The 19,023-nt window shown below is 44.7% G+C and overlaps 1 protein-coding gene across 1 annotated transcript in view; it reads right to left on the bottom strand.

Annotated features, from left to right (window-relative positions):
• LOC121541598 (whirlin-like) overlaps window positions 1–19,023 on the bottom strand; it is a 143,429-nt gene that overhangs the window by 13,936 nt on the left and 110,470 nt on the right. The window contains exons 4-5 of the mRNA XM_041850730.2: window positions 12,115–12,323; window positions 10,286–10,322 (exon numbers count right to left, since the gene is read on the bottom strand). Of these exons, the coding sequence (XP_041706664.2) occupies window positions 10,286–10,322; window positions 12,115–12,323 (246 nt within the window). The remainder of the gene's footprint in view (window positions 1–10,285; window positions 10,323–12,114; window positions 12,324–19,023) is intronic.

Genomic DNA, 19,023 nt, shown 5'->3' with positions numbered 1-19,023 from the left:
CACTGCCAGCTCAGCCAATCCAATCAATTCACTGAGCGATGGCACCCCGGCACTTGAGAAATAGATGAGTATTGTACTCCAAATTAATTCTCTCTCTCTCTCTCTCTCTCTCTCTCTCTCTCTCTCTCTCTGGCTCTCTCTCTCTCTCTCTCTCTCTCTCTCTCTCTCTCTCTCTCTCTCTCTCTCTCTTCACGAGCAGCTTTTCTTTAATTAACTCCTTAATCAAAGACACCACTTCAAAGTCACCAGCAGCAAGGCTATGTGTAAGAGAGAGAAAGAGAAAAAAAGATGGGGAGAGAGTGAGAGAGGGAAGGAGAGAGAGAGAGAGAGATAGATATGGGGGAGAGAGAGTGAGAGAGAGAGGTCTAACCTGTAGTCCATGTTAAACTAAGACTCATATCTAACCTGTAGCCAATGTTAAACTAAGACCCATTAATAATCAATCAAATACTACAATGACCAGTGTGCTGCTGGATTCTGTGGCTACATCCCAAATGGCACCATATTCCCTACGTAGTGCACTACTTTTGACCAGGGCTCATGGAGCTCTGGTCAAATCTAGTGCACTGTGTAGGAAATTGGGTGCCATTTGGGACACACACTGGGTATTTGTCATTTCTCTGTGTGCATTCTGCCAGACAAGATGACTGTTCACTTTATCAAAGGCATCAACTACAAGCACCACTGACCACATTCCAATGAATACCCAGAGAGAGGGATAGGACCAAAACAAGACGAGATGGAGACCACACAAGACAAGGGAGATATGCTCTCATCTCACTGCTTACAGGTCAAATTCACACCACAGCACTGTCTAGCACTCTGTTGTAAATCAATGTTGTAGATCAATGTAGATCAATCCACTTTGATAGTAGGATCAAAGTGTTTATATTAAAACTTCATGACACTGCTACTAGGGCCGTAACTACATATGAGGACACCGAGGTCTGGACCTCGGCAATTTTTGAAAAACTGTTTTGGGGGGAACTCAGTTGGGGTCTTAACTTCCTGTTGAGAGTTAGAATAGTAGAATACACATGGTTGCAATTTTGAAAATTAGTTGTAATTAGGTGTTATATGTCACTAACTCAATTTGCCCATGTCAGTAGATTTTTTAGATTGTTAAATTAGTCTAGCCAGCTATCTAAACTTGTAGTAATCATAGCGAATTACCGAGCGGGCATGCAGGGCACATGCCCATGGGCCCTGACCTCCAGGGGGCCCCCATTGATTTTGATATCATACTAACATGGCATCTCATGGAACAATTTGTAGAATTGCAGGAAATTAGCTTTAAAACTGCAAAGAAATCTCCCCACTCCATGTCAAAAAGTGTAGAATTGCAGGAAATTAGCACAACATTTATTTTTTTCACTTTCTATCATACTTTTTCTGCTAACAGATCCTTCTGTATGTATTAAATTATAGTTTTTAATCCCAGTGCTGAGTTAATGTGAGTTAATGTGGTGCGGCTAATTGTATAGCTAATAGGCTATATGTTTGTAGATCTACTGAGGTGAATGAAGCAACAGCAACTAATGTGATAAATGCTGGGGTAATTTTTCCTTGTTTTTGCTGTTCTCCAAATATAATTTTAGAGTTTTTAAAATGTAAAGAAATGTAGTAAATGAGCTTCAACTTTCTTAAAATGTATTGGATGGGGGATCCTGTTCGGACCTCAGTAAAACTCAGACCCTGCTAACGGCCCTGACTGCTACTAAAAGTACTGGACGGGGAAAGCAACATACCGGTAGTGGAGTCCAGTATCCACCAAAGTAATTTGACGTTTCACATGGCAGATCAGTCAGAACTAAGAAATGGACATAAACTAGGAAGACGAACTAACGCTAGGACGTGGGAAGGATGCATCATTAGGAAACCAGTGTGAAGTGTGTTTGGTCTATTTCCCTGCCTGTCCTAGCCTCTCTGTCACAGTATGGACTGTTCCATACATGGTCTCCGACCACTACTTTGTATCCTTTTCTCTCTCGCTCTCCTCCTCTACTCACTCTGCCCCTACTCAGATGGTAATGTGCCGTCGCAACCTTCGCTCTCTCTCTCCCGCTACTCTCTCCTCTTCCATCCTATCATCTCTTCCCTCTGCTAAATCCTTCTCCCTCCGATCTCCTGATTCTGCCTCCTCAACCCTCCTCTCCTCCCTTTCTGCATCTTTTGACTCTCTATGTCCCCTATCCTCCCGGCCAGCTCGGTCCTCCCCTCCTACACCGTGGCTTGACGACTCATTGTGAGCTCACAGAACAGGGCTCCGGGCAGCCGAGCGGAAATGGAGGAAACCTAGACTCCCTCCTCTCTACATTTTCTTCCTCTGTTTCTGCTGCAAAAGCCACTTTCTACCACTCTAAATGTCAAGCCTATGCCTCTAACCCTAGGAAGCTCTTTGCCACCTTCTCCTCCCTGCTGAATTCTCCTCCTGCTCCCCCTCCCTCCTCCCTCTCTGTGGATGACTTCGTCAACCATTTTGAAAAGAAGGTTGACGACATCTGATCCTCATTTATTAAGTCAAATGACACCGCTGGTCCTGCTCACACTGCCCTACCCTATGCTTTGACTTCTTTCTCCCCTCTCTCTCCAGATGAAATCTTGCGACTGTTTTCTCTAGCGGGAGGTAAGCTTGGCTTCTTATATGGTGTCGAGTAAAGCTTAAACCATGTATTTAGATTGTAGGTAGGTATTGTAGTTAGGTACTGTAGGTAGTTTATCTAGGTAGTTATTGTAGGTTATTGTAGGTAATTATTGTAGGTAAGTATTGTATTCGGCTGAGCCAGGTGAAGCACGAGACTAGCTAACCCACTACCTGGACCAATAAAGCTAGCTAGCTAGCGGGTAGCTACTGGTAACTATTAGCAACTGTGGATAGTTGTTTCCAATGTTATTTCACGCTTAAGAGTACCTGTAATTATGCCAGCTAGCTACCTACCATTCAGCTGTTTTTCTAACCTCATTATCTGAAGCGTTAACATTAGGTAGTTATTAGCTACTGTACTTGAAATGTAGCTAGCTTGTTGCTACCTGGATAGCTAACTAAACAATAGCTGGAACGACCTAGCTGTAATATTTGGAGACGCTTTCTCTCCGTTGGGACAGACGTGAACTGGCTGATTCGATTAAGTGGCTAGCTTTGCACTTAACTGGCTAACAGTAGCTACTAAGGGTAAGTTATAACCTACATATATTTTTGTTTTGTTTTTACATACTGGTAACACGTTAGCTAGCTTAATAAACTAAGTTAGAGTCTATTCCTAGAAAACATTGAACCGCTGTAGTTTACAACAATTATAATTTCTAAAGTGGAAGTTGGGAGAGTTATATTTGAGTGTTTCAGTGAAACGTAAGTGAGGGAGGCCCCGATCTCCTTTGCATTATTGTAGCCTTTTTCTGTTGCCTGTCAACTATGTGTCTGTCTATCCCTGTTCTCTCCTCTCTGCACAGGCCATACAAACGCTTCACACCGCGTGGCTGCTGCCACTCTAATCTGGTGGTCCCTGCGCGCATGACCCACATGGAGTTCCAGGTGTCCGGCAGCCTCTGGAACTGCAGTTCTGCGGCCAACAAGGCAGAGTTCATCTCAGCCTATGCTACCCTCCAGTCCCTCGACTTCATGGCGCTGACGGAAACATGGATTACCACAGAAAACACTGCTACTCCTACTGCTCTTTCCTCGTCTGACCATGTGTTCTCGCATACCCCGAGAGCATCTGGTCAGCGCGGCGGTGGCACAGGAATCCTCATCTCTCCCAAGTGGACATTCTCTCTTTTTCCCCTGACCCATCTGTCTATCTCCTCATTTGAATTCCATGCTGTCACAGTCACTAGCCCATTCAAGCTTAACATCCTTGTCATTTATCGCCCTCCAGGTTCCCTTGGAGAGTTCATCTCTTCCCTCTGCTAAATCCTTCTCCCTCCAATCTCCTGATTCTGCCTCCTCAACCCTCCTCTCCTCCCCTTCTGCATCTTTTGACTCTCTATGTCCCCTATCCTCCCGGCCGGCTCGGTCCTCCCCTCCTGCTCCGTGGCTTGACGACTCATTGCGAGCTCACAGAAGAGGGCTCCGGCCAGCCGAGCGGAAATGGAGGAAAACTAGACTCCCTGCGGACCTGTCATCTTTTCACTCCCTCCTCTCTACATTCTCTTCCTCTGTTTCTGCTGCTAAAGCCACTTTCTACCACTCTAAATTTCAAGCCTCTGCCTCTAACCCTAGGAAGCTCTTCGCCACCTTCTCCTCCCTGCTGAATCCCCCTCCACCTCCAAGTCACTTGGCTCTGTCATATCCTCACATGGTCTCTCCTATCATTGCTACGCAGACGACACACAATTAATGTTCTCCTTTTCCCCTTCTGATAACCAGGTGGCGAATCGCATCTCTGCATGTCTGGTAGACATATCAGAGTGGATGTCGGATCACCACCTCAAGCTGAACCTCGGCAAGACAGAGCTGCTCTTTCTCCCGGGGAAGGACTGCCCGCTCCATGATCTCGCCATCATGGTTGACAACTCCATTGTGTCCTCCTCCCAGAGTGCAAAGAACCTTGGCGTGACCCTGGACAACACCCTGTCGTTCTCCGCTAACATCAAAGCGGTGACCCTATCCTGCAGGTTCATGCTCCACAACATTCGCAGAGTACGACCCTACCTTACACAGAAAGCGGCACAGGTCCTAATCCAGGCACTTGTCATCTCCAGTCTGGATTACTGCAACTCGCTGTTGGCTGGGCTCCCTGCCTGTCACGCCCTGACTCAGGGGACGCTTATATGTTGAGTCAGGGTGTGTATATTCCTTGTTGTGCTTTTTCTATGTAGCTTGTCTAGTATGTCTAGATCTATGTTGGCCGGTGTGGTTCATTTACATTTTAGTCATTTAGCAGACGCTCTTATCCAGAGCGACTTACAGTTAGTGAATACATGTTTTATTTTTATATTTTATACTGGCCCCCCGTGATTGGTTCCCAATCAGAGGCAGCTGTCGCTCGTTGTCTCTGATTGGGGACCTTACTTAGGCAGCCTATTGGCACTAGTGGGTTGTGGGATCTTGTTCCAGTTAAGGTATGTTGTGTTGTGCTGCCTTGGACTTCACGTTTCGTTTTGTTTGTTGTTTTGTCGTTGTGTTTAATATTTAATAAACATGTATGCATATCACGCTGCGCCTTGGTCCGTCCCGTTCATGAACGAACGTGACACTGCCTGTGCCATTAAACCCCTACAACTTATCTAGAACGCTGCAGCCTGTCTGGTGTTCAACCTTCCCAAGTTCTCTCATGTCACCCCGCTCCTCCGCACACTCCACTAGCTTCCAGTTGAAGCTCACATCTACTACAAAACCATGGTGCTTGCCTACGGAGCTGTGAGGGGAACGGCACCTCCTTACCTTCAGGCTCTGATCAGACCCTACACCCAAACGAGGGCACTACGTTCATCCACCTCTGGCCTGCTAGCCCCCCTACCTCTATGGAAGCACAGTTCCCGCTCTGCCCAGTCAAAGCTATTCGCTGCTCTGGCACCCCAATGGTGGAACAAGCTCCCCCACAACGCCAGGACAGCGGAGTCACTGACCACCTTCTGGAGACACTTGAAACCCTACCTCTTTAAGGAATACCTGGAATAGTATAACAGTAATCCTTCTACCCCCCCTCACCATAAAAAAATATAATAAAAACAATTAAAAAATGTGGGTGGTTGTCCCACTGGCTACCATCAGTTGAATGCACCAATTTGTAAGTCGCTCTGGATAAGAGCGTCTGCTAAATGACTTAAATGTAAATGTAAATATAATGCTGCCTGCCACCACCCAGCACAGTCCCTAGTGATAATGACAACTCTCTCTGTTTCCTCACGCTCAGTGTTTTTGGAAAAATGAGAACATTATCTTTCACATGGGGAAGAAAACATCCAAGGCTGCAGCTCAGGGATTTGTAACGACAGAGGAAGAGGAGGAGGAAGAAGAGAGAAGTGTTTTCACCGGGGGAAGAAAGATGGCCATGCAAAGGGAGGAAAAATCGATTTCACATGATGTGGGACAGATTAGATGTGACCTTGGAAGGCATACATCCAGGTATTAAACCCTAACCCTACAGAGAGTGGGACCTAGCAGACACGTATGTAATGGAATGGTATCAGGCCCAGGGACACATTCTCTAGTCTAGCACCCTTAAACCACGTTATACATTTCCACCTCTTCCAATTTCACCACATCGATACGAAGCCCAAACAGCTGGAAAATGAAACGTTATTGTGGCTGAGCGTCTAAAGCTGAAGCTAGGCAGCTATCACATTCACAACACTAGGCATTTTAGATGGTAGGAAGCCATTAGTGTATTGATTGACATCCATCTTTACAACAGGGGAATGCCTAATGATTCAATCACTTCACCAGACCACAACACTCCTTAATCCAAACCGATAGAGAAATGAAATAACTATTGTTTCATAGCAATAACCATCAAGCTAGTGTACTGGACTGGAGCATCTCGGACCCCCTGCTAAGCCATGCAGAATCAAACTCTCTCTGTGTCCCAAATGGCACCCAATTCCCTATGTAGTGCACTACGTTTAACCAGGTCAAAGTAGTGATTTGGGGCATATTCCCAGTCTCACTCTTCATCCTCCTACACATATCATTGACCACCACAGAAGTGAAATCGACCTCCGACCTAGCAATTAAAGGTGCACTATGCAGAAATCGCACCGCCATTTTCCTGGTTGCTAAAATTCTAATAGTTCGCCTAATTTCAGTTTATGTGACAAAACAAGCAAGTATAGAGCAGGTAATCATTGTACCATCTAAACCGCTGTCAAATATATTTTCCATAATATTGTATTTTCAGCTGTTTGAAAATTAAGAACGGGAAGCAAAGAAATAGTGCACATAGAACAGCTCTACCGTTTCGTAGACTTGCTTTCAATGAGAATGACAGATCTATAACTCACATTTCTACATACTGCATCTTTAAGCGTTAGATTCAACTTCATCAGAAGGATGAGCTCTTACCTAGCTATACAGAGGGGCAACTTATCTGTGTGACTGTCCATGTAGGAGCAGTGAGCCCCTGGAGCCACACAATGGTTACATCCTGGTACTAAACACACAAAGCCTATGGGTCAAACACACAAAGCTATGGGTCAAGGTGTGTGTGTGTGGGGGGGTCTGGAGTGTGTGTTTGTGTGTGTGTGTGTGTGTGTGCGTGCATATGTGTGTGCGAGTGTGTGTTCCACTGTTCCATTGTCAGATGTAAACGGAACAATCCAGCATGCTATCTTCTCCACTGATTGTGTGAGTTTCTCCAATCGATGGCTGAAATGGAGAGAATTGCGTTTAAAAGCGTATCCACCTCAACAACCTCATTGTGAGACCAGTCTTCTTTGTTATACTTTAGACAAGGTTTCTTTGGGGTAAAAGCTATTAGCCAATAATAGCTGTGTCAAAATCAATTAGAGCATAGCCACTGATTGGGCTATCCCATCCATTCACCATGAAATGAAAGGGGTCGTATGCTTGATCCTTTGCTATGAGACTTATGTTGTGCTGAATCCGTGCTCGGTTTGCCGTGCAACCTATTCTTAATTAATTAGCTTATCGGTCCATTCTGGCCTCAGGCTCTAATTAAAAAGAGAGGGATGGAGGAAGGGAGGGAAAGAGGGATGTGGAGGGACGAACAATAGTCCCTCTATGACCACTGTGATGGACAAATCAAGATGGAGGACAGAGAATGGTGTACAAGTTCTCGGCTTGTTAAAATGTCATCATCTGGCTGTATCTTCACAGCTGAAATGAGTTCAGAGCTGAGAGCTGTTGACACTGTACGAGGTTGGGGCGGATGGATACAGAGTGTTCCTCCCTGTTCATATTGAACAGCTCTGAAGCTATTACACAGTGTATTAACAGCCTTCCCAGCCCACAGCTCTCAGACTGCAATTCCATTCTGCCTGCTTGCATGTATTATAGCCAGCTCTGGGCTTGGTAGCAGCTAGCTAGGGAACACTTTGAAAATGTTTGAAACTCCCTCCCTTCTTCAGTAGAATTGCTCTCCTTATCTACTCTCTCCCTTCCTCTGTCCTCCTCATCTCTCTCTCTCTCTCTCTCTCTCTCTCTCTCTCTCTCTCTCTCTCTCTCTCTCTCTCTCTCTCTCTCTCTCTCCCCTGTGTTTTTGTTTACCTCAAAATGCTTGTAAGACTGTCAGCTGCAGATTGCCAATTACTTGAAAGCAATGTGTTTAAGTTAGATTGAAGGAGCTCAGAGATGTCTGGAGGGGTGAGTAGAGCTGGAGGTTTCTCTCTGCAGCAACAATTACAATCACTACAGTAAACAGTCATGGGTGTCAGGAGATACCTCACCTGTAAGCACGCATGCACACACACACACACACACAAGTGCACAAACACACACATAGGGCCAGAGGATACAATGGGGATTAACCCTGACCTGCCTGGGTGTATTTGATTGACTTGACAGGCTGTCCATAGCAAAACAACATTGACATTGGGTCTGATATCTATTCTGCGTCTGACAGTGACAGATAATGGCTTCAGGTCATAACCGCTGAATGAACCTTGGATGTCCAAAAACATCCCAACATAGTTCGTTTTTATTTGTTAATGAAACCAATGTCCTGCCTGTCTTTTTTGGCGGTCAGTTCAACCCCAGTCACAACCATAATAATTTGTATTTCTATGATCACAACCTTATGGCTGATGACGACATCACCATGCTTTGACTAACACTAGTCAATTCTCTGCATTTGCCTGAACTCATGATGTACTGTATATGTGTTAAAATACTGGCCTGAGGCTCTGCACTGGCAGACATGACACAATAACTTTATGGGGGTGAGAGGGCTCAGGGAAAGCCTGCTGGCTATTCACTAGTGCAGGGTTTGTCAACTAGGTTTGGCCTCGGGGCAAATTTTTTATGAGCTAATAGTCGGCGGGCAAGAACAATATTAGCACAATTAATTGGCTTCCACTACAAATTGAACAACATTTTTAACACATCTGATTAGGACATAATACATTCAGTGACAATAACAATAATTTCGATCTGATTACGCTCATAAAATCATGTCTCTATTAAATTATTATTTTTGTCTATTTCTCTGTGCGTTGATTGGTGGGGGAAAACAGATCTACGTAGCCTACTCTAGGCTACACTACTTTTTTTACATCAACATTCGTTCAGAACAATTAGCTTGATAGCAAGAGAAAATGTTGCTCTCAAAAAGTATCAAAAGAAAGGTGGATAATGACAATTGAAGTTCCAGGGAAGAATAGACAGATAGATATGTGTTCATCTTACCATCTTTTCCCAATGCCAAGCCACTGTGTCTTATTTGCAATGAAAATGTCGCTGTTTGCAAAGAATTCAATCTCAGACGTCATTATGAATCTAAGCATGAAACTTTCAAAGTGGCCTTCCCGCCCTAAACAGAGGACCGACGTAGAAACATTGAACCGTTAACTGCTACACACATTCATACACATTACACATATGCACACACATTCACTTCTACACCCATCATTTGCTGCTGCTGCTCTGTTCTTTATTTTACTCTTATCTATCCTGATGCCTAGTCACTTTACCCTGCCTTCATGTGCATATCTACCTCAAATACCTTGTGCCTCTACACATTGATCTGGTACTTGTACTCCCTTTACATAGCTCCATTCTTGTGTATGTTATTTTATTCCTCTTGTGTTACTAACTGCATTGTTGGGAAGGGCTCGTAAGCAAGCATTTCACAGTAATGTCTAGGACCAGAGCTATGTAAAGTTCCGCTCCCTCTCCTCAGGTCATGTTCTCTAACCCTGGCCTCTTGCCCTGCAGATGCCCTCACACTCAATAACACTGGGGCCGACCGCGTGACATGGCTGCAATGCCAGCGTCCCTTTCTCCCTACAGGCTGACATGATGCCACGCTGTCACAGATGTGGACACAGATGGAGAGAGAGCAAATATGATCATACAAACAACATCTGGCAAATATGTTTAGGCAACCAATAACATTTTATTTTATTTGAAATATGATAATGTGCACACACACAGCCTCCAGGACACAGAGATGCACATAGATACACAAGCACGCGCACACACACACACACACACACACACACACACACACACACACACACACACACACACACACACACACACACACACACACACACACACACACACGCAAGGGAAGTAAGTACTGCTTTCTCACACACACACGCACACACACACATACACTGGCAGGCCAGCAACATAGACAGATCTCTGTGTGGAGGTTGGCCTTACCTTTCCTGATGCAGAGGCTCCTTGGTCCATGGACAAGCTGCAGGACACACAGATAAATGGAACACATTATTACACTGTCCTCATGACTCATGACAGTTCACTCCAGACACACAGATATCACTGCCAGCATTTTCTAATTTCCTGTCCACTCTGAGAATATGTGGACACACACAAACGCACGCACACAAACACACGCATGCACATAAACACACAAACACACACACACACACACACACTCTTCTTTAACTAACCTTGTGAGGACACACAATTCTTGTCCCATTCTAAATCCTATTGTCCCTAACCCCTAATCCTAAACCTAAACCTAACCCTAACCCTAACTCTAACCCTAACCCTAACCCTAACCTTAACCCCAAAACCTAAACTAACCTTAACCCTAAACCTAACCCTAGCTCCTAACCTGTACCCTAAAACTAACCCTAGCTCCTAACCCGTACCCTAAACCGAATTCTAACCCTAACACTAATTATAACCTTAACCCTAAACCCCATAGAAATAGCATTTGAGCTTGTATGGACTAACAAAATGTCCCCAGTTGGTCAAATGTTTATTTGTTTACTATTCTTGTGGGGACTTCTGGTTCCCACACATATAGTTAAACACGTCCAGCTGACCGTGACACTGTAACACCCCCTGCAAGCTCACGTTAGGCAGAGAGCCAGACATTAGTGATGAAATGCCCTGGTATAAAAACAGCTACCTTGCAGGTTACTTTCTCTCTCTGGTGTGTGACCAGCGCTCCAAAGCTCTCTTAATCAGGAGAGCTGCATTACAGCAAATGACATTGAGGTGGAGCAGAGCACCACACACACACACACACACACACACACATACACATACACACACACACACACACACACACACACACATACACACACACACACACACACACACACACAGACACACAGACAAAGACAAAAGGTATGCTTAGACACCAAGCTGTTCAGAGGTTGTGCTTCATTTGCTTGGGGTTAGTTGGGAACTGACATTTTCATATGATTGATGGGTTAAGTGGTAACATTTATATTCCCTTTTTTTCTTTCTCTATTTCTTGTGGACATTGTTCATGTCTGAGTGAAGTTTCTATTTTGGGCTTTTTTAATGTATCTCACTTAACATTTCCCCGGAGTGACACTAAATAACCTGGCACGCATGGAAAATCATTTTAAAATGGAATTTTATGGAAATCTTTCAACTGAATTTACGACACATATGTGCCTCATGAAATGCACACAGAATAGATCTACAGTACAGGCAGAATAGATAAACAGGTACTTGTATCTTTCATCACAATGCGTAGAAGTCCAACATCTTTGTCTTTGTGAAAGTGATTCTAGTTTATTGTAGCAATCTAAGCAGCCTATAACATAATTCGTTTTTAGACCATGAGAAAATAAACCGACTCAAAGCATGGTCGTTGGGGCCAGTAAAGACGGAAAAATTGTGCGATGCCCTCTTGAAATGGCACATTAAATCCAGCACTTGTGCCACCCGGAGATTCCAATTTAATTAGCGAATCTTACTTTTAAATACACCGTCACCCCCTCCCCCCATCTCCCTCCACCACTCTCTCTCGCTACTGTAGCTTCCCTTCAACAATCAAGTACCCCCTTCGCAATCCCCTCGTCTGTATCAAACATACCCAAACCTCCATCTCACCCTTCCCTTTCCGTCACCCTACTCAATCGCCTTGACTATACCCACCATAGTCTCCCTATCCCTCCCCTCCCCCCTCTCTCATACCTGTACAGTCATACAGAGACCCTCTCCCCATACCTCTCCCCACCCCCCTCCTTCCCCATCTCTCTTACCCGGCCACGCTGCCACTGGCGGAGCTCTCTGCTATCTGGGAGCTAGTGATCCACTTGGTCTCCCCCACCATCGTCCTGGCGTGCGGCAGGCGCCCCACATCCTTCACTGTCATCATCAGGTGGCGCGACGACTTGAGCACGCGCACCGCCTCGTCGTGGGGGATGCCCACGAAGCTGCGCCCGTTCACCTCCAGGATCTGGTCACCCACCTGGGGGGTGGGGAGGGCATAGAGAGGAAGGGCTGGTGGGCGGACTGGCATGGGCAGACACTGGGTTACAGTACACAGGTCAGAGGTGACACAGTGGGGTTAGAGCGGTAGAGTCCAGGTAGAGTACAGACGAGAGTGGTAGATAAACAGAGTGGGAGTTAGATTGGTAGATTGATCAGTGCTGAACTTCACAGGGAGGTATAGTGCCTTCAGAAAGTATTCACACAACTTTACTTTTTCCACATTTTGTTGTGTTACAGCCTGAATTTAAAATTGATTTTATTGAGATTTTGTGTCACTGGCCTACACACAATACCCCATAATGTCAAAGTGTAATTATGTTTTTAGATATTTTTACGAATTAATTAAAAATGAAAAGCTGAAATGTCTTGAGTTAATAAGAATTCAGCTCCTTTGTTATGGCAAGCCTAAATAAGATCAGGAGTAGACATTTGCTTAACAAGTCACCCAATAAGTTGCATGGACTCACTCTGTGTGCAATAATAGTGTTTGGAGGCGAAATAAACGCACACCTGTTTAGGCGAGGTGCTGGCTAGCGGAGTAGACAGACAAGCTGTTTACCCTGATGAAGACAGCTTGTCTGTTGAAACGTTGGTTATTAAATTGCTGCATCTGAGCTCCTTTTCTTTTTCAATAATAGTGTTTAACAATCTTTTTTAATGACTGCCTCATCTCTGTACCCCACATATGCAATTATCTGTAAGGTTCCTCAGTCAAGCAGTGAATTTCAAACCAAAAAGACCAGAGAGGTTTTCCAATGCCTCGCAAAGAATTGGTAGATGGGTAAAAAAATAAAAGCAGACACTGAGTATCCCTTTGAGCATTGTGAAGTTGTTAATTACACTTTGGATGGTGTATAAATACACCCAGTCACTACAAAGATACAGGCGTCCTTCCTAACTCAGTTGCTGGAGAGTGAGGAAATGTCAGGCGGTCAGTGTGATGTGGTAGGACGAAGTCAGGCGCAGGACACAGAGCTAATCGAAAACGTACTTTACTCGTAGGTAACGTAAAATACATAACCTCCACGCAGTGAGGAACAAACCCGCTCACCAGACGACAACCAAACATGAACAAACACGCACACAACACAGTGGGAGCCAGAGGGTTAAATAGGAAAACAAATCATAGACATAATGGGAACCAGGTGTGTACAATGAAGACAAAACAAGTAGAACACAGAAACATAGATCGGTGGCAGCTAGTACTCCGGTGACAACGAACGCCGAAGCCTGCCCGAGCAAGGAGGAGGAGCAGCCTCGGCTGAATCTGTGACAGGAAACCACTCAGGGATATCACTATGAGGCCAATGGTGACTTTAAAACAGTTACAGAGTTTAATGACTGTTCTCATCCTCCTAGATCTATCCGCTGCCTTTGACACTATTAACCATCAGATCCTCCTCTCCACCCTCTCAGGTCTGGGCGTCTCAGGCTATGCACACTTTTGGATTGCATCCTACCTGGCAGGCCGCTCCTACCAGGTGATGTGGAGAGGATCTGTGTCTGCACCATGTACTCTCACTACTGGTGTCCTTCAGGGCTCGGTTATAGGCCCTCTCCTCTTCTCTCTATACACCAAGTCACTCGGCTCCATCATATCCTCACATGGTCTCTCCTATCATTGCTATGCGGATGACACTCAACTACTTTCTCCTTCCCATCCTTCTGACACCCAGGTGGCTACACGCATCTCTGCGTGCCTGGCAGATATTTCAACTTGGATGTCGGCCCACCACCTCAAGCTCAACCTCGACAAGACGGAACTGCTCTTCCTCCTGGGGAAGGCCTGCCTGTTCAAAGACCTCTCCATCACGGTTGACAACTCCATAGTGTCGCCCTCCCAGAGTGCAAAGAACCTTGGCGTGACCCTGGACAACACCCTGTCGTTCTCTGCAAACATCAAAGCAGTGACTCACTCCTGCAGATTCATGCTCTACAACATCCGTAGAGTACGACCCTACCTCACACAGGAAGCGGCGCAGGTCCTAATCCAGGCACTTGTCCTCTCCCATCTGGACTACTGCAACTCGCTGTTGGCTGGGCTCCCTGCTTGTGCCATCAAACCCCTGAATGCACCAGCCCGCCTGGTTTTCAACCTTCCCAAGATCTCTCATGTCACCCCGCTCCTCCGCACACTCAACTGGCTTCCAGTTGATGCTTGCATCCACTACAAGACCATGGTGCTTACCTACGGAACAGCAAGAGGAACTGCCCCTCCCTACTTTAGGCTATGCTCAAACCCTACACCCTAACCCGAGCACTCCGTTCTGCCACCTCAGGTCTCTTGGCCCTACGGAAGGGCAGCTCCCGCTCAGCCCAGTACGAGTTATTCTCTGTCCTGGCACCCCAATGGTGGAATCAGCTTCCCCCTGAAGCTAGGACAGCAGAGTCCCTGCCCATCTTCCGAAAAATTTACTTTCTATGCCTGTGATATGTGGTTGTCCGACCTAGCTATCTTAAGATGAATGCACTAACTGTAAGTCGCTCTGGATAAGAGCGTCTGCTAAATGACTAAAATGTTAAATGTAAAATGATAGGAGAAAACTGAGGACGGATCAACTATATTGTATTTACTCCACAATACTAACCTATATGACAGCTTGGAAAAAAGGAAGCCTGTACAGAATGAAAATATCCCAAAACATGCATCCTGTTTGCAATAACTTTCTGAAGGCACTGTAGATCCCATGTAGGGATGTGGAACACAGGGTCAGAGGTATTCTCTAACTCCTGGTGAGACTGTGAGGAGTTCGAGAGTAGAGATCTAGAGGCTACTGAAGACTACTGTGTCTACTGATGTTGATCTCCAGCTGCAGGGCTCCATAACCCCATGGTTGCATCCCAAATGGCACCCTATTCCCTATGTAGTGCACAACATTTGACCAGGGCCCATGGGGTGAATAGGGAGCAATTTGGGACACTGTCCATGTCTCTCTGCACTCCCCCCTGTAGACTCATATATGACCTCTGACCTCACATGAAGCACTTGGCTGATCTCTGATCATCTACAAGATCATCATATGTGTTAAATGATATAGCACTCTGGACTGTGGACTGTATAGATAAATAATGTATGCATCCCAAATGAAACCATATTCCCTATAATATAGAGAATATATTATGCACCCCATGTATGCAGCAGTACAATAAGTATAGTGACACACCACACTAAACAGAGAGCAGACAGACGTGGGTCTTTCTATATATAATGGGGCCAATGTGGGGCCAAATGGTTTGAAACAAAAATTAAAAGGATTTCCATGCAGTTCCACCAGAGTACTTAGAGGAATAAAATGAAATATATGCAAATTGGCCCATAACTCCACCTTTACAACAACATAGGACTATACCTCTTTGAAGCAAGGTTCATACAGACATTGGCAAGTAAAATTGAAGATCTTTCAGGGACTTTTTCAAGCACTTATAGTCATTATAATTTTCAAGGACCTCAATATTATACAACTGTCTAATTTATATAACTGTACATGCAGGGCCTAATATAGAACCCCCCTCCCCCAAAAAGGATGCAAAAAGTGTAAAAGAAAAGTAGGCCATTACCACTTTAAGAATAAGGATTTTTTTAGGCCTCGATATTCAAATTATTATTAGATTCTAAAATCTGTGAGAATAATGTGGACATTGACTGACTAAATAGATTGGGTGCCAGCATGGCCATTTTTCGGTAGCCTACGTGACCGACGCAGGCACACATAGCATTAATCTCACCATCGCTGTTTTTACAATGAGAAAGTGACCAAAAACCAGGTTCCTTTTTTAATGGAGGGTTGAGGATATGTCTGATTTTCAAGGTAGGCCTATTCCAATACTTGAATTTGCGAGCTCCAAATTCAAGTTCAAGTAGCCTACTTCCAGACCCTTGTATTGCTTAAAATTGCAGGTGTAACATGGAAAACAAAATGTATTTGTCATGTTATTTCATTACCAGAACATATTGTGAATAAGCCCCTAGGCTATGTCTTTTGTTGTCCATTTATTCAGAAAAATTCATAGGAAGAGTGTTGGGTGTTGCACAATACTCTATACTACAAAATTGTACGCAGTAGACTTGGTGTCTAATCCGAGGCACAAAAACATATGTAAACATGAACTCATTACCTTCATGCTTTCTCTGTTAAATCTAACGAGACCCTGCTGTAAATCAAACAGACAACAACAGATGATCAACCTCAATTTGCAAGGGATATTAGATCCAACGTGGATCCAGGCAAAACTGTCTTCACCGGCGTAATGAATGAGACACCAATATATTCTGGACATTCCTCACAAAAAACTTTTTTTCCCAGCACTTTGGCTGTTGTTGCATTGCATGTACTATCTCAACAGCTATTCGTCACTTGGCTCTCATTCTGAAAATTGATGATGTGTTTTAAGTATCAGGGTAAGGTGACTCTTTCGGATAGAAGCATTCCATTTTTAAATCGCACTTATTATTTTGGATTTGTGTGACCATGAAAACTATGTTCATCCCGTAACATAAGGAGACACAAAATGTTATGTAGTTACACCACATTTCTGGGATCTCTAGACAAAGAACTGTCTGACAGCTAGATCCAGGATTCTTACTGGGTTCAAGTTCAATGTCTAATTTAACTGATTAATGCTTAATATATGATTTAACGACAACTTACACAGCCATAAATGCATGGACAGAAAAGTAATGCTTTATGTCACATGATTTTGGACAAATCCGTCAAGACACCAACCACGATAAAGGGTTAAACATACAGTGGGGAGAACAAGTATTTGATACACTGCCGATTTCACAGGTTTTCCTACTTACAAAGCATGTAGAGGTCTGTAATTCTTATCATAGGTACACTTCAACTGTGAGAGACGGAATGTAAAACAAAAATCCAGAAATCACATTGTATGATTTTTAAGTAATTAATTTGCATTTTATTGCATGACAAGTATTTGATCACCTACCAACCAGTAAGAATTCCGGCTCTCACAGACCTGTTAGTTTTTCTTTAAGAAGCCCTCCTGTTCTCCACTCATTACCTGTATTAACTGCACCTGTTTGAACTTGTTACCTGTATAAAAGACAACTGTCCACACACTCAATCAAACAGACTCCAACCTCTCCACAATGGCCAAGACCAGAGAGCTGTGTAAGGACATCAGGGATAAAATTGTAGACCTGCACAAGGCTGGGATGGGCTACAGGACAATAGGCAAGCAGCTTGGTGAGAAGGCAACAACTGTTGGCGCAATTATTAGAAAATGGAAGAAGTTCAAGATGACGGTCAATCACCCTCGGTCTGGGGCTCCATGCAAGATCTCACCTCGTGGGCCATCAATGATCATGAGGAAGGTGAGGGATCAGCCCAGAACTACACTGCAGGACCTGGTCAATGACCTGAAGAGCGCTGGGACCACAGACTCAAAGAAAACCATTAGTAACACACTACGCTGTCATGGATTAAAATCCTGCAGCGCACGCAAGGTCCCCCTGCTCAAGCCAGCGCATGTCCAGGCCCGTCTGAAGTTTGCCAATGACCATCTGGATGATCCAGAGGAGGAATGGGAGAAGGTCATGTGGTCTGATTAGACAAAAATATAGCTTTTTGGTCTAAACTCCACTCGCCGTGTTTGGAGGAAGAAGAAGGATGAGTACAACCCCAAGAACACCATCCCAACCGTGAAGCATGGAGGTGGAAACATCATTCTTTGGGGATGCTTTTCTGCAAAGGGACAGGACGACTGCACCGTATTGAGGGGAGGATGGATGGGGCCATGTATCGCGAGATCTTGGCCAACAACCTCCTTCCCTCAGTAAGAGTATTGAAGATGGGTCGTGGCTGGGTCTTCCAGCATGACAACGACCCGAAACACACAGCCAGGGCAACTAAGGAGTGGCTCCGTAAGAAGCATCTCAAGGTCCTGGAGTGGCCTAGCCAGTCTCCAGACCTGAACTCAATAGAACATCTTTGGAGGGAGCTGAAAGTCCGTATTGCCCAGCGACAGCCCCGAAACCTGAAGGATCTGGAAAAGGTCTGTATGGAGGAGTGGGCCAAAATCCCTGCTGCAGTGTGTGCAAACCTGGTCAAGACCTACAGGAAACTTATGATCTCTGTAATTGCAAACAAAGGTTTCTGTACCAAATATTAAGTTCTGCTTTTCTGATGTATCAAATACTTATGTCATGCAATAAAATGCAAATTAATTACTTAAAAATCATACAATGTGATTTTCTGGATTTTTGTTTTAGATTCCGTCTCTCATAGTTGAAGTGTACCTATGATAAAAATTACAGACCTCTACATGCTTTGTAAGTAGGAAAACCTGCAAAATCGGCAGTGTATCAAATACTTGTTCTCCCCACTGTACATTGTATATACAAAAGTATGTTGACACCCCTTCAAATTAGTGGATTCTGCTATTTCAGCCACACCCGTTGCTGACAGGTGTATGAAATCGAGCACACACCCATGCAATCTCCATAGACAAACATTGGCAGTAGAATGGCCTTACTGAAGAGCTCAGTGACTTTCAACGTGGCACCGTGATAGGATGCCACCTTTCCAACAAGTCAGTTCGTCAAATTTCTGCCCTGCTAGAGCTGCCCCGGTCAACTGTAAGTGCTGTTATTGTGAGGTGGAAACGTCTAGGAGCAACAACGGCTCAGCAGCGAGTGGTAGGACACACAAGCTCAC

This window comes from Coregonus clupeaformis, chromosome 27, assembly GCF_020615455.1.
Source record: "Coregonus clupeaformis isolate EN_2021a chromosome 27, ASM2061545v1, whole genome shotgun sequence".
Lineage (NCBI taxonomy): Eukaryota > Metazoa > Chordata > Actinopteri > Salmoniformes > Salmonidae > Coregonus > Coregonus clupeaformis.
Note: the sequence above shows the minus strand (reverse complement) of the source record. Positions and strands in the feature narration are given on the sequence as shown.